Consider the following 12,137-nt stretch of genomic DNA (forward strand, 5'->3'; position numbering starts at 1 on the left):
AGTTCTGCACAATTTTCAGCCATATTGAACAGTAACACCGTATCAATTGGAACCCCCGTGTACATCGAGGGCTGTATCAACTATGGCACCGACAGAGAGCAGGAAAGACCCCGCTTTGTCAAACTAGCCATGTCATCTTAGACTCAAAATGGTCATCCGCAATGTTATCCATTTTAATCTCACCGCACAACTCTTGACAGGCTCATGCTGAATATTTATTGCAGATAATGAGTAGGAGAAATGCGTATTATCATGCGGTGGCAAACAAACACTCATAAGTTCATAACAAGCGCATTTGAAAAGTTATTTCAAAGTTCGTAGGCCTAATGCACAAATCCCGGTCGGTGATAAGGTGGATCATAAACCATTCATTAGTGGGACCGGTAATTAAAAAGAACACAAAAAGTACACCAAAACAATTTTAGCAACATAAACCACCAGTTACGTTGGTTTCCAAAACAAATGCTACTGTAGTACAAGTACTGTGTGTTTGAAAGATACAATCATAACTGTCACAATTAGCATTGCATTGCAAGTACTGGTAAAGTTAGTTCAAGTTGTATCTGCAGGTGTGATTCACATCACATATTTTGGCACGATAGTTTCAAAATATATGATGGGCCAAATAATTGATTATTCTATTCTAGCTATGTTCAGACCAAATGTGTGCTCGGGACAAACTTTGTGCTTAACTTTTAAGTGCCGCAACCGGGGACGGCCGCAACTGTACCACAATAGGAAAATTACATTGTGTAGCCTACAACAGCCACGGGCAACATCTTGCAAATGAATCAACTGTTGTCCATTCAATCACAATGTGAACATTTCAATGTCCATGCTTTTGAAACTAATTGAGCTTTTGATGCCAACCGGCAGGCTTTTGATTGCGCTGTGTTAAGATACTTTTATCAGTTAACTTATCGCAATATTTTAGTTGCAAAGCAATAGGCCCGACTTCAAAAACGTTACATGGCTAACACGGCTTAATGTTCATATAGGCTACTTGCTGCAATGCGGATTGTTGAATTTGCTTCAAGTTGGAATCTTTTTTTTCGAAGGTTTTTGACTTTGACAAAGTAGACATTTTTTATACATTTACTTTCAAAAACGGATTAAATTTTTGGAGAAGATAGTTCGAAGCTTGGTTTTGCGCAAAATCAAACTTACCACACCATTCGTCTTAAAATAACTGTATAGCTACCCTTTTTACAGACCGTTTGCATGATTTTGTTAATGGTAATATAAAAACGAACGATTTCAATGCGTTATGCAGTCTTGAGCATTAGCACTGTATTTCTCTTTAATATAATCCGAAGCAGAAAACTGTAAATATGCTAATAGTGTGAACCGAAATCAACGCTACGTGTTGGTAAATGGTTTCATCGCAAGTTTTAAGTTAAAATAGAAAACTTACATGCGTAAGAAAGGTTGCAGGCGAAAATCGACAGTTTGTGTAATCCTTCTACTTTCCAATTAGGTTAGAATGTGAATCAACAGTGTGAAAAACAGTCTTTTCTGGTCATTTAAATAGTGTTCAGCCTGCTTTTGCAAATAACTTTCTGCCCACCGAAACAAAGCTTGTAAATACACCACTGCTGGGAGCCGTTAAGCACGTGTTGTACTTGTCCGAAAAGAAAAAAACCCAAGTTTGAAAATTATACTTTTTACTCCCGAATCTAAAAACTTCACCGTGTTAAACAAACCAATTGCGACACCACTGAATGCGTTGATCAGCAAGATAGCTTTTTCACCACTCGACACTTAACTTAGACCATATTGATGTTCACAGCCTTTATACATGCGTCTTACAACTATGAGCTTCTCAATCTTTTTGGAGTAGGCTATTTGCATGGGTTCACTTTACAGTGAATTATTGCAGCGGATTAATTTATCGACATGGTAACAGATTCCCTGCAAATATGTTACACAACTAAACGCAAAGATACTGATCTTACGTTAGCTTAGCATTGTTTACTTTGGTAAAAATGTGAAATCTATAGCGGATCAGCTCATACCACCTTTTCCACATAGAACGAATTTGCGTTTCGGCCTGCAGCTCATAATGAGCCAACTTTCTAGAACTGGATCTGGGCAATATCTCGAGTCGGAGCAGGGTGGTAGATCTCAGTTGCTTCGTGGCCGAGTTTATGTTTTTATCACCTCTGTTCAGTTTCCGACGCAAAATGCCAGTTATTAAAACATCGTGTAGCTCGTGAGGCAAAGTGAGATTCGTGCGTCTCGATTGTTCGTAAAGCTCCGTGGCGAAAGACACAGGTAGAATGTACAAACCTTCAGTGCAGTACGGAGGCCAAAATTGAGCATCATAATCCTCTGCCTCAACAGACCTGCAAACAAAAGACCCGCTAAGCTGAAGTACAATAGGCTAATAATAATGCGCGTTTTTATAAGCTCTTGCCTACAGAGCCGTTAAAAGGATATTTTGGGTCCTGTACCAATGAGATCTTTGGGCCCCATGTTTAAGACTAAGAAAAACGCACAGTAGCTTATCCTAAGAAGGCGCTGTGGTTTCTTCATGTTTCCAGGCCCCTAGAAATTATTACAGGTTCCTAAAATGATCTCGGGCCCGGGTTCAAAAGTACCCCGGTCAACGCTACTGCATGTCTATTAGGCCTACATGTATGCGCTGTTCTCAACGCTTTACAAGGCAGACAGTTTCAGAGTAGGTCTATCCGTAGAGTTGCGCAGCGGAGTAGCCATTTTTATGCTAAATTCATGTCTATTTAAATTTCTATTCTGCCGTAGCAAACTTTTTTCGGGGTTAGTGATGCAGCACTTATGCACTGCATTGTGTAACAAAAACTCCAATTGTAGAATTAGCAAATATCTAAAATTGATATCGAATATTAAGACCTTACATCTGAAACCACAATCACAACAACAAAACGTCCTTGGCGCTAGAATCTTACGGATCCCACAACTAGCATGAAACAAACCTTTCCAAATTGAGGTTTCTTTCCGTAACTTCTTGCTTTTGGAAAGTCTCAAAGCAATTTATTTTCTGCTGCTGACATGAAGTCACCGTACTCCCATCAATCGCTGTGATCACATGGTGACCAGGAGGGTCACCATGTGGGTTGTTCGTTGAAAGGAAGTCACGAATTGCCACCACATTCACCAACGTGTCATCCGAAGCGAAAGCATAGAAAAAGTCCTGAGGTAAGTTTCTGGTCGCCCATTGAATACCAGCTAACATCTTCACTGTTGAATATCTAAAATGGCAAGACATAAGGCTACATTATCAACAACAATGTTACACTGTGGAAAGTCCACACTATTGGTATGAGCATATTTGCCGTTATTTTGGTTTATTATATTTCGTTTCTTTGCAAAAAACCTAAACAGGTTTCCGATTGCCAAGAAGGAAACGCTACCAATAAGCCAATAAACAGGCAAAATGCTTTGCTAAAAGCACTGTTTTACACACGTTCAATGATATAAGTTTACAAAGGATCTGGGTAAAAAACGTGGGCCTACAACTGCTACCGGTACTTAGATTAACACTATAATATTCTTCATTTCGACAAAAAAGGCTTACCGAAACTTGTCTGCGCCTTGATATTGCAAGATATCTCCAAACTTTCTGTTTTCACGTGAAAGCTGGGTTTGTGTCTCAACGTCATACGACAAACCCATTACAAAAACAACCTCAATCCTGCGACAGAAACAGGATTTGATAAAACGAGACGACAAAGCAACTTGAATCATCTTCAGTTCAGTTGTTTTTATTTCTGACCATCATATCAAAAACAATACACGTCAACATAGCAAAGGTCGAGAAAAAGGTAGAAGCGACAAAACGCGAACGTTTAAACGTGCTTGTGACCGAAGTAAGTTATTGAGTTGAAAAAAATTTGGCACGGTCGCAACACCTTCAGAAAAATTTAAGATGTAAAGGGAAAATAAAAATCTTCAGTCGCGTAGCGTAGTGATGTTATAGATTTGTAGAAGGTAGACAACTAATTTTAATGGACCGATTGACAAAGGAAACTTCTAGCCTATTCTTGATGTTTTTATTTTCGTTTACTCTCACTGTGGAAGATTCAAAAATAAATTAACTCACTCGGTATTTTAAAAAAACATTAATTTGTACGTTATATCGGTATAAAAGTATCCGAAAATCACAAACTACATACAAAGACAATATTTATCAAATTCTACTCCGACTAAAAACATAGGCTACCAGCGACAGCTATATATAGTTACAGATCGGCCTCCAGTCAATTTTGAAGCTTGCACGTAGGCATGGCTTGTAGTTTTGTAGGCTATAGGTCTCGGTGATTTTTTGCCATGTGAAAGCAAACAAACTTGCACACTACACTGGCCACAAGTTTTGATAAAACGAGATAGACTTCCGCAAAGTTATTGTTCTTCGAAGTTTAGCTCCATTATATTTAAATAAATTGACACTATCACAGAAAATAATATTGTTGTGTAGTAAATTTACGTTTAATTTATGTATTTGCGTAGATAAGATCCTTCCATACGAGGAAGGAACAAAATGATGATGATGATGTAGATAAGTGCATAGATTTTTCACGTTGTTGCATGCAACCGCTTGTAGTATTGATTGCAAGTAGCTACGACAGATCGCGTATAGTAAACGGTAGCAGTTTACGACAAAAGTGTTCGGTTATTACGTTAAAGACTAATCAGAACACCAGCGACAAAACGAACCAGTCGCTTACTTCCAGGCTTCAATATCACGAATGGAGGCCCAAGTCTCCCGCACAAGCATTCTTCGTCGCAAATGATTTGTTGCTGATTGGACAAAAAATACCACCGCCCCTTTCATCAATGTGCCCAACCAGGTGTTTCCCTGAAACTCCCGAATTGCCTGAAAACGAATTTACAGTATACAATTTTTAAATTTTTAGGGCTGATTGATGTGAGTGGGTTTGCTTGTAGGCAGCATGGCAATGTGGAAGCAACGTCACGGGATTCAAAAATCTACCAAACATATAACCGATTTCATAGCATGCAGATAAATACCAGTACACAGGTTTACTATGAATGAGATCAAAATATCATTCCTTGAATAAAATATCGATCCAAATCTGATCACACAACACGTTCTACTTAACCATACGGAACTACACCACACAAAGGCCCAAGAAAGATATAGCCACCTTATACTTGCAACTATCCTCTTGGGTTTGGAAAGTAGGCAACCACAGTATTTTCCCACATAGTGTTGTTCCAAAAAATAAAAGTCCGACGTTTTTTATGTAATTTAGTCTTGGTAGATAAATTATAATCCTGTCAAATTTGACTTTGTTAGGAGAACACAACATAAAACGTTACTATTATCTTGTTCAATTTTTTTGGTGAGTCTGCACTGTGTTGGCAATGCACATTTAAGTGGCAGAAACATCGTCTTTCCTTTAGAAACCCCTTTCAGGAACCACAAGTTTCCCCGACAACAAAATCCATCGTTTTTACATTGATTCTCCGTGTGCAATTTCAAGGATTTGTATTTTTTTTTACAATATAACCACTCTCACGTGATCATGGTCGATTTAACATCAATCGCAATGCCAGCCAGTAAATCTGTTAATGACGTAGAACCAATGTTGTTGACGATGTTGAAGCAACGTAAACAAGTGGACATTCAAGCGTTTTTCTGCATTAATCCCGGTCAGCAAAATCCGTCATTTTCATAATCTACCATCTGCAAGCGTTGAATCAATGCCGGATGACGGATTTTGCTGTTTGGGGTTGAACATGCGATTTCCAGACAGAAAATCAACCGTTTTTTACATTGATTCACGTCTGCGACTGGGATTGAAGCGAAGGGCATCAGCAATACGAGAGGTATCGCATGAAGACGTGTATTGAACACTGATAAAGCTATTAATAGAACTGTGTTGCGCAGGGTGACCATTAAACCAACAAAATTCACAAAAAACAACTCGTCAAACCATGGTCCAAACTAAATCAAATCGCTCAAAGGCGGGTAATAGTCTTGAAGTGCCTTCTTAGACAAGCTTTATATCACTTGTAATGTACAAGCTCGGAAAGAGGACAATGAACTCTTGACATTTTTCTAGACAAAACAACGGAAAAGCATACGTACTTAAATTTAAACAACTTTCTATTCATTTAGAACAAGGTGCGGTGATAGGGTGGTGGAAAACAATTGACAGCTAAATTTAGATATTCCTTTATCGTGGAATTATTCTGTGTTTTCTACATTGTTTTCAGTTCAATAAACAATACAAACCTTCGCCTCTTAATGTTTCATCTAAATTTATAGCCATATAATAGGTATGGATATAGATTCAGTTGGTCCACCTGATAGGTAGAACTTTAAACTTGTACTAACACTATCAATGTTGTCCATTAAACTACAGTGAGTTTTCAAAAGCTAACCTAGTCTGCAAAAAAGTACCAGAACAAGGAAGTGAATCTCCTCCTCCTGGCATTCCAAATGCAAAATTTGGAACCCCACATTGCCTATATTTTGGGTTAAAATGCGGCATTTGCATGAAAAATGTGACCATTGGGACAGATTTAAGGGCAAATTCATGTTGCTGTAAATAGCAATCTAAGCGAAAAGGCCAATTTATAAAGAAACCAACTAAAATGCAAAATAATTTATTTTAAATAGATCAATGAATGCAATCCGGGAAAGCCACTTTGCATATTAATAAGACTTTCGAATTATAAACAGTGAAACAATGTGGAACTGTTTGAATAATCCTTACCAGAAGTCCATATTTTCCAACGATTCTTCCTGGTTGCAAACGGTAGTTCATTTGCACACGAGGTCTTTTCAAGTTTGCCAGGAACTTGTCTGGTAAGCGTTGTAATCCTGACAACTGAACTATATGACTGGTAGGGAGAACAACGTCGGCATCTGGCTGAAATTGCAAAATTTGTTCCTTGTCCACCTTTCTCGGTCCCGTGGTTCTTTTAGACACCGCTAACTCACCTTCAACGAGTTTATATGGTTCGGTTCGAGTAGAAAGTCTACACAACAAAATTTAAACTTTGTTAAAAAGACGATTAGATATAGGCTACGTTTCAAGGATGTTCCAATTTATTTTTTAACAATTAAAAACTACTACACCACATTGAAATAGCCTACTTCATGAAGACAGCTGTAACAATAAAAATTCAATTTCAATGAATTCATACGCGATATGTTTGAAATTATTTTTTGCGTTGAAATAAAATATGCTTTGTTTGTATTTTTTCCTAGTTTCTTCTTGCATTTTTTCCCTTTTGATGTGCTATTTGTAAAATCGTAAAGTAGGCTGCAGCTAGCTGCCAGTTTGTAACTGGTTTCAAGCCGTAACAACTAAATCGTTTCGTACTTGGAAAAAACAAATATAATTCGTATTCGTTGTAGCCTAAGAATTACCCAACACCACTACTGCAAGAAGATTACACATAAACTTTGAGCTTTATTGCCAACAAACATTGAAACAATGCAAAAACTTAAAGAATATCTCACCTACGTTTAGGAACGGGAAAGATTTGAATCACAGCAAAACTACAGAATAATATAATGGCAAGTCCAAATATCCCTTTCCTTCTGAGGCGATACGACAGTTTGCAAAAGTCCATATCTTTTATTCACATCTGCTTGACTGTTCACCGCCGCTTTTGCGACCTTATCCAATTGTTTGTGCTCTCTTGAAAACGCATGCCTTCACAACATTGAGAGCCGAACTTTCAGTAGCCTAACATTTATAAATTTGACACACTGCAAACATTTGTGCTAGTTCTTACAGAAAACATTATCGTTTAAAGTGCACTGCCTAAAAGCAAAACGTGTTGAAACGACTGCCTCACCGACACACTTTGCGAAAGGGAAAAATATTTTTTCGAGCTGGACGAGCAGTGACGTACATTGAAGTGTGCTCTTGAATAAAATTTGAATGTAGGCTATTCTTGTGCTGCTTTCTATTGTGATTCCACACCAGTTGCCTTCACAGCAAAAAAGGATCTAACGACTTAGCAAGCTCATACAATTTTGCAACTGCAAACACATTGCCGCACGCGTATTTGCCATATGCAGGTCGCTGCAGCAGATGGGGTGTTTTGACCGGTAGACACTTTAATGCAGGACAATTTTCCCTATGAACCAGCTGTTGGCAGTCATTGTGACCCTTCTGACACTCACCCAGAGAGTTGATTCTTGCTTTATACTTTATTTAGTATTTAGGCTACAGAAGAAAAAAATAGTAGGTTATTTGCAGGGGTGGAAATCGAACCCACATCATCGAAATGAATACAGTACTTTCCTATCCCTCAAACCGCTAGGCCACTCCACAGACGGTGAAACGTCTACTTAATTACTTTTTAACGTGCTCGTGTAGTGTGTAAGTCACATCACTGCAATCAGCTTTTTAAATCTTGCCTTCTGATTGGTTAAAAAACCTCATCCACTGCAACAACCTACAGATTACAAATACGCTTACCGTGCTGTAATAGGGAGAGGCTGGGGTGCATTGGAAGTTTGGAACACATGGACGTATGGAATAGTCGAACTCCCTTTTTTTTAACTTTTAAAACCATTCAAGCATGACAGTGGCTTCATTGCTAAGTTGCAGTTGGCTCTCAATGTAGTTGATCAAAACGTGTTTCTGGCTAGTTCAAGTAAATTTCAATTTATTCAAAATAAACTTAGTTACAGAATATTTAGTGAAGGACAAACTGTCCTACCTATGAAACTGAGAACGTAGGGATACAAGCAAGCTTGTGTGAAACAGTTTTAAATATATTCAAATATTATAATGCCAAGTGTATTTATAATAATATTTGAATATATTTTTAAATATTTAAATTTATGATAATAATAATGAAATTTAAAGTAATATAAATATTTGATTCTATTTAAATAGGGAACTTCTGATGATCCTCTTTTTAGGTGAAACAGGCTGTCAAGGGTTTGGAGACTAATAACTGTATTTGATTTATTTCGCTCTGCTTGGCTTTTTGCTTGGCATTGAGCACTTTTTGTAGTATTAATAGTATTTATTGTTTAATAATATTTCAAATATAGTTATTAGGCTACTCTCTAAAACCTCTGCAGCCTGTTTCACCCTAAAAGGGGATCATCAGAAGGTTCTGAAAAATATGCAAAAGTAATAAATTAGTATAGCCTACCTGAAAAGATATTAAATGTTATAACCTTAATTTAAACTTAAAAAAAACCCCATCAGAGTTACAAACCTCCATCCATTACCACAAAAGCCTCAATTAAGACGTCCAAATGGCAACCAAGCAGATTGAAACCAACACCTGTGACGTCACAAAGCAGCAAAATGCAATAAAGATAAGGTAACCTGTAGCAATCAAATAATTTTTTTTTTAATTTAGTTTATTTTGAAGTATTTGGGTTTAAACTTGTTGCGATGACGACATTTACCCACCGGTTCAGAACGTTTATTTAAAAGGTGGTTACAGTCGGCCTTTAGAATGGTCATTGGTCAGTTTTTCAGCAAGACAGAGACAACAATTATTGCACCACCTCCACTGTAAGGCCGAGCTAAGCTGTGGATGGACCATTATATTTTAAGTTAGGATCAACACTATTGTCCTTAAGGTCACAAGCCGCCTTAGATAGTTCTGTGCTATTTCATTTAGACCTATCCATAAATGGGCTTTTGTGATTTGAGAAACGTTTTTTGAAAGTCGTTTCACAACCAGGGGCGCCGGAAGCGGGGGGGGGGCAGGGGGGGCGAATGCCCCCCCTGCCCTCAAATTTTCGGCAGATGGAGGGGCAGGGGGGGCAATGGTGCCCTTTTAAAGTCATGTAAGCTACTGCACATTTTGCAATATAACAATTTCTGCTATTCGCTTTTAGCCTAATTATAATCTTTCATTTTTGCCTCAAAATAATATTTACGGCACAAAATTTTTGCAACACAGTACAGGCCTTAAAACTCGTTTTTTTTTTCGACAGCCATCGTGGCCTAACGGGAGCTCCTTCTCGGCGGCCAAATCTGCGTGCTTGGAGCCCAAAATACAAAATAAAAATAACGATAGCACAAGTAAATAGAATTAAACTTGCAACAATGCTAAAATGATCACTTAGCGTTGTTGAAATCTGGGCCTGGGCGACGTCCTACAATAGAATCGCTGCACCATGCAATAACTGCTTTATCGGGATTGTAATCCAGTACTGTTCAAACGACACTCGCACGAGTGTCTCCAATGTGGCTGATTTTATAAAAGTTCGCTACTCCCCTAGAATTCTTTTTAGCAACGAAAAACAACGTTCGACATGTGTTGACGATGACGGCAAGGTAATAAAATAAGTATTTCAATGATTAAAACATTACTTGTAGGCTTTAACTGCCCTTTATCAGAACTGACGATGCACTAGCAAGTGCGAAATATTTTTTCTGTTAAATCTACTGACATCTGATCCTGTTGCCTTAGCAATTGAGGTTTTAGCTATTTCAATGATGTACATTACTAAAAGACATTACTAAAAGAAGCATAATTTTTGCAAAATATGATCAAAAAATGTTTTCCCATTGATGTCAACTAACTTTGTTCTCCTTTTTAACAACGGTTCAATGTCCAACAACATCGAATCGACATAAAAACGACAATATTGCCAGCCGATGTAAATTAGCAATTCGGATTAAGACTTTGTTGAAATAAACGTCGGGAATTACAAACAAGACGTACAGCGCTGGCGATCGCAGATGGATATTCCATCAATAACAAATATTCCCCACACAATGCAACAGTGGCGATTATGACGCGCTGATCTAACTTTGCGCCACTCTTTGATACTGCATGTTTTCGACAGTTAATCCACGATCATTGTATTGCGAAATTAAATAATTGGCTAGGAGAGACCGGCGGCCAAACTTGGCCGATTGAGGAGGTAGCACTGGCGGTTCATTCAAGCACTACTTAGCGGCCATGGCCGCAGGCTGCTTTAAGGCTTGACAGTAGGTTACATCATTATAAAATAGCATGATGCCCTTCTTTGTATACCGGACACTTGTAGGCTATCATTACTCAATACATAGTGAGCTGATAGATTAGCATTATCGCTATGTCTTATCTTAAAACTTGAAAAAAAAATTGGCCTTTTAGTAAACAAAAGTGCCCTTTTTTCGTAATCTTGCCCCCCCAGTCAAAAATCGTTCCAGCGCCCCTGTTCACAACAACTAATGTAATTTAGAACCTTTGAGCCATTATCATAACGGCCTTCTGCAAGCATTGCCCATTCAAAGGACAATCTGGTTTCTGAGAAAGGTACGAAGCAGGTCTTACAAGTGTCATCCAGTGAAAGGGGCACTTTAGTAACAACTTGCTGCCAGTGGCGTAGCAGCCACTTGGCGGTTCTGGCTCTGTGCCAGGGGCGGCAGGCTGCAAGGGGGAGGCGAAATGAGGCTGCACAGTGCACACAGCACGAGAAATGAAACAATGCAAAAATAAATAAAAAGTAAAACAAGAAAATGATTTACAAAGAGACAGCTAGCACACCTTAAAAAATTTAAGGATAGAAGATATTTAAAAGATATTTAAAGATATAGTGCGAAGCAGTGAAACCGCGTTTGATCGTAATGCAACAGCGTTTGATGTTTTACAGTGGTTTGGTTAGCTAAATCACACCTACTTGATTCGACACCATATTTATGCTTGTGTCTGAAACTTTATCTTACAATTGGTGTTTCAATTGCGAGCTGTGAGAGGAGTTTCTCAAAGCTCAAAATGATAAAGTCGTGTTTACGTTCTACCATGAATCGTCGTCGTCGTCGTGTGAGCGTCTGGGACCGAGGGTCTATCCTTTTACCACCCCAGATTCACCATGTTCCCGGACTACACTGGAAGGCTGCTAGAGAGCAGCCAGTCTTTGGTTTCATCATCCATGACACGCAGACCTTCCACTCCGTTAGGTGGCTTGAAGATGGAGCAGTCATTGATGATGTGGTCTGCGGTCTGTTCCTCGGCACCACATTCACAGGAGGAGGAAGAGGCCATTCCCCATCGGTGCATGGTTGAGCGAAAAGCCCGACGCCCGTACGGAGACGGTTGAGGCTCACCCATGCCTGTCTTGGTAGTGTTAGACCGATGGGGCGTGTGTCGGCGTCGGGGATGAACAAATAGAGTCTGGTGGCGGTTGACTTCCATTCAGAACTCCA

At 38.8% G+C, this 12,137-nt stretch overlaps 1 protein-coding gene across 3 annotated transcripts; it reads right to left on the minus strand.

Moving 5' to 3' along the window:
• Positions 1–199: 199 nt before the first annotated feature.
• LOC145788240 (beta-1,3-galactosyltransferase 5-like) lies at positions 200–8,926 on the minus strand. Of its 3 annotated transcripts, XM_082600015.1 has the most exons (7): positions 8,448–8,926; positions 7,478–7,673; positions 6,726–6,990; positions 4,707–4,855; positions 3,557–3,673; positions 2,955–3,230; positions 200–2,345 (listed from the first exon to the last, which is right to left on the minus strand). In XM_082600015.1, exons 2-7 carry the CDS (start codon positions 7,588–7,590, stop codon positions 1,952–1,954), a joined length of 1,314 nt encoding a protein of 437 aa, XP_082456141.1. In that variant the 5' UTR covers positions 7,591–7,673; positions 8,448–8,926; the 3' UTR covers positions 200–1,951. The 3 variants fall into 3 exon arrangements, with proteins under 3 accessions (XP_082456141.1, XP_082456142.1, XP_082456140.1); XM_082600016.1 differs by lacking the exon at positions 8,448–8,926 and having other exon boundaries at positions 7,482–8,420; XM_082600014.1 differs by lacking the exon at positions 8,448–8,926 and having other exon boundaries at positions 7,478–8,419.
• Positions 8,927–12,137: the final 3,211 nt, after the last annotated feature.

The sequence above is a fragment of the Aplidium turbinatum genome, chromosome 2 (genome assembly GCF_918807975.1).
Source record: "Aplidium turbinatum chromosome 2, kaAplTurb1.1, whole genome shotgun sequence".
NCBI classification, from domain to species: Eukaryota; Metazoa; Chordata; class Ascidiacea; order Aplousobranchia; family Polyclinidae; genus Aplidium; species Aplidium turbinatum.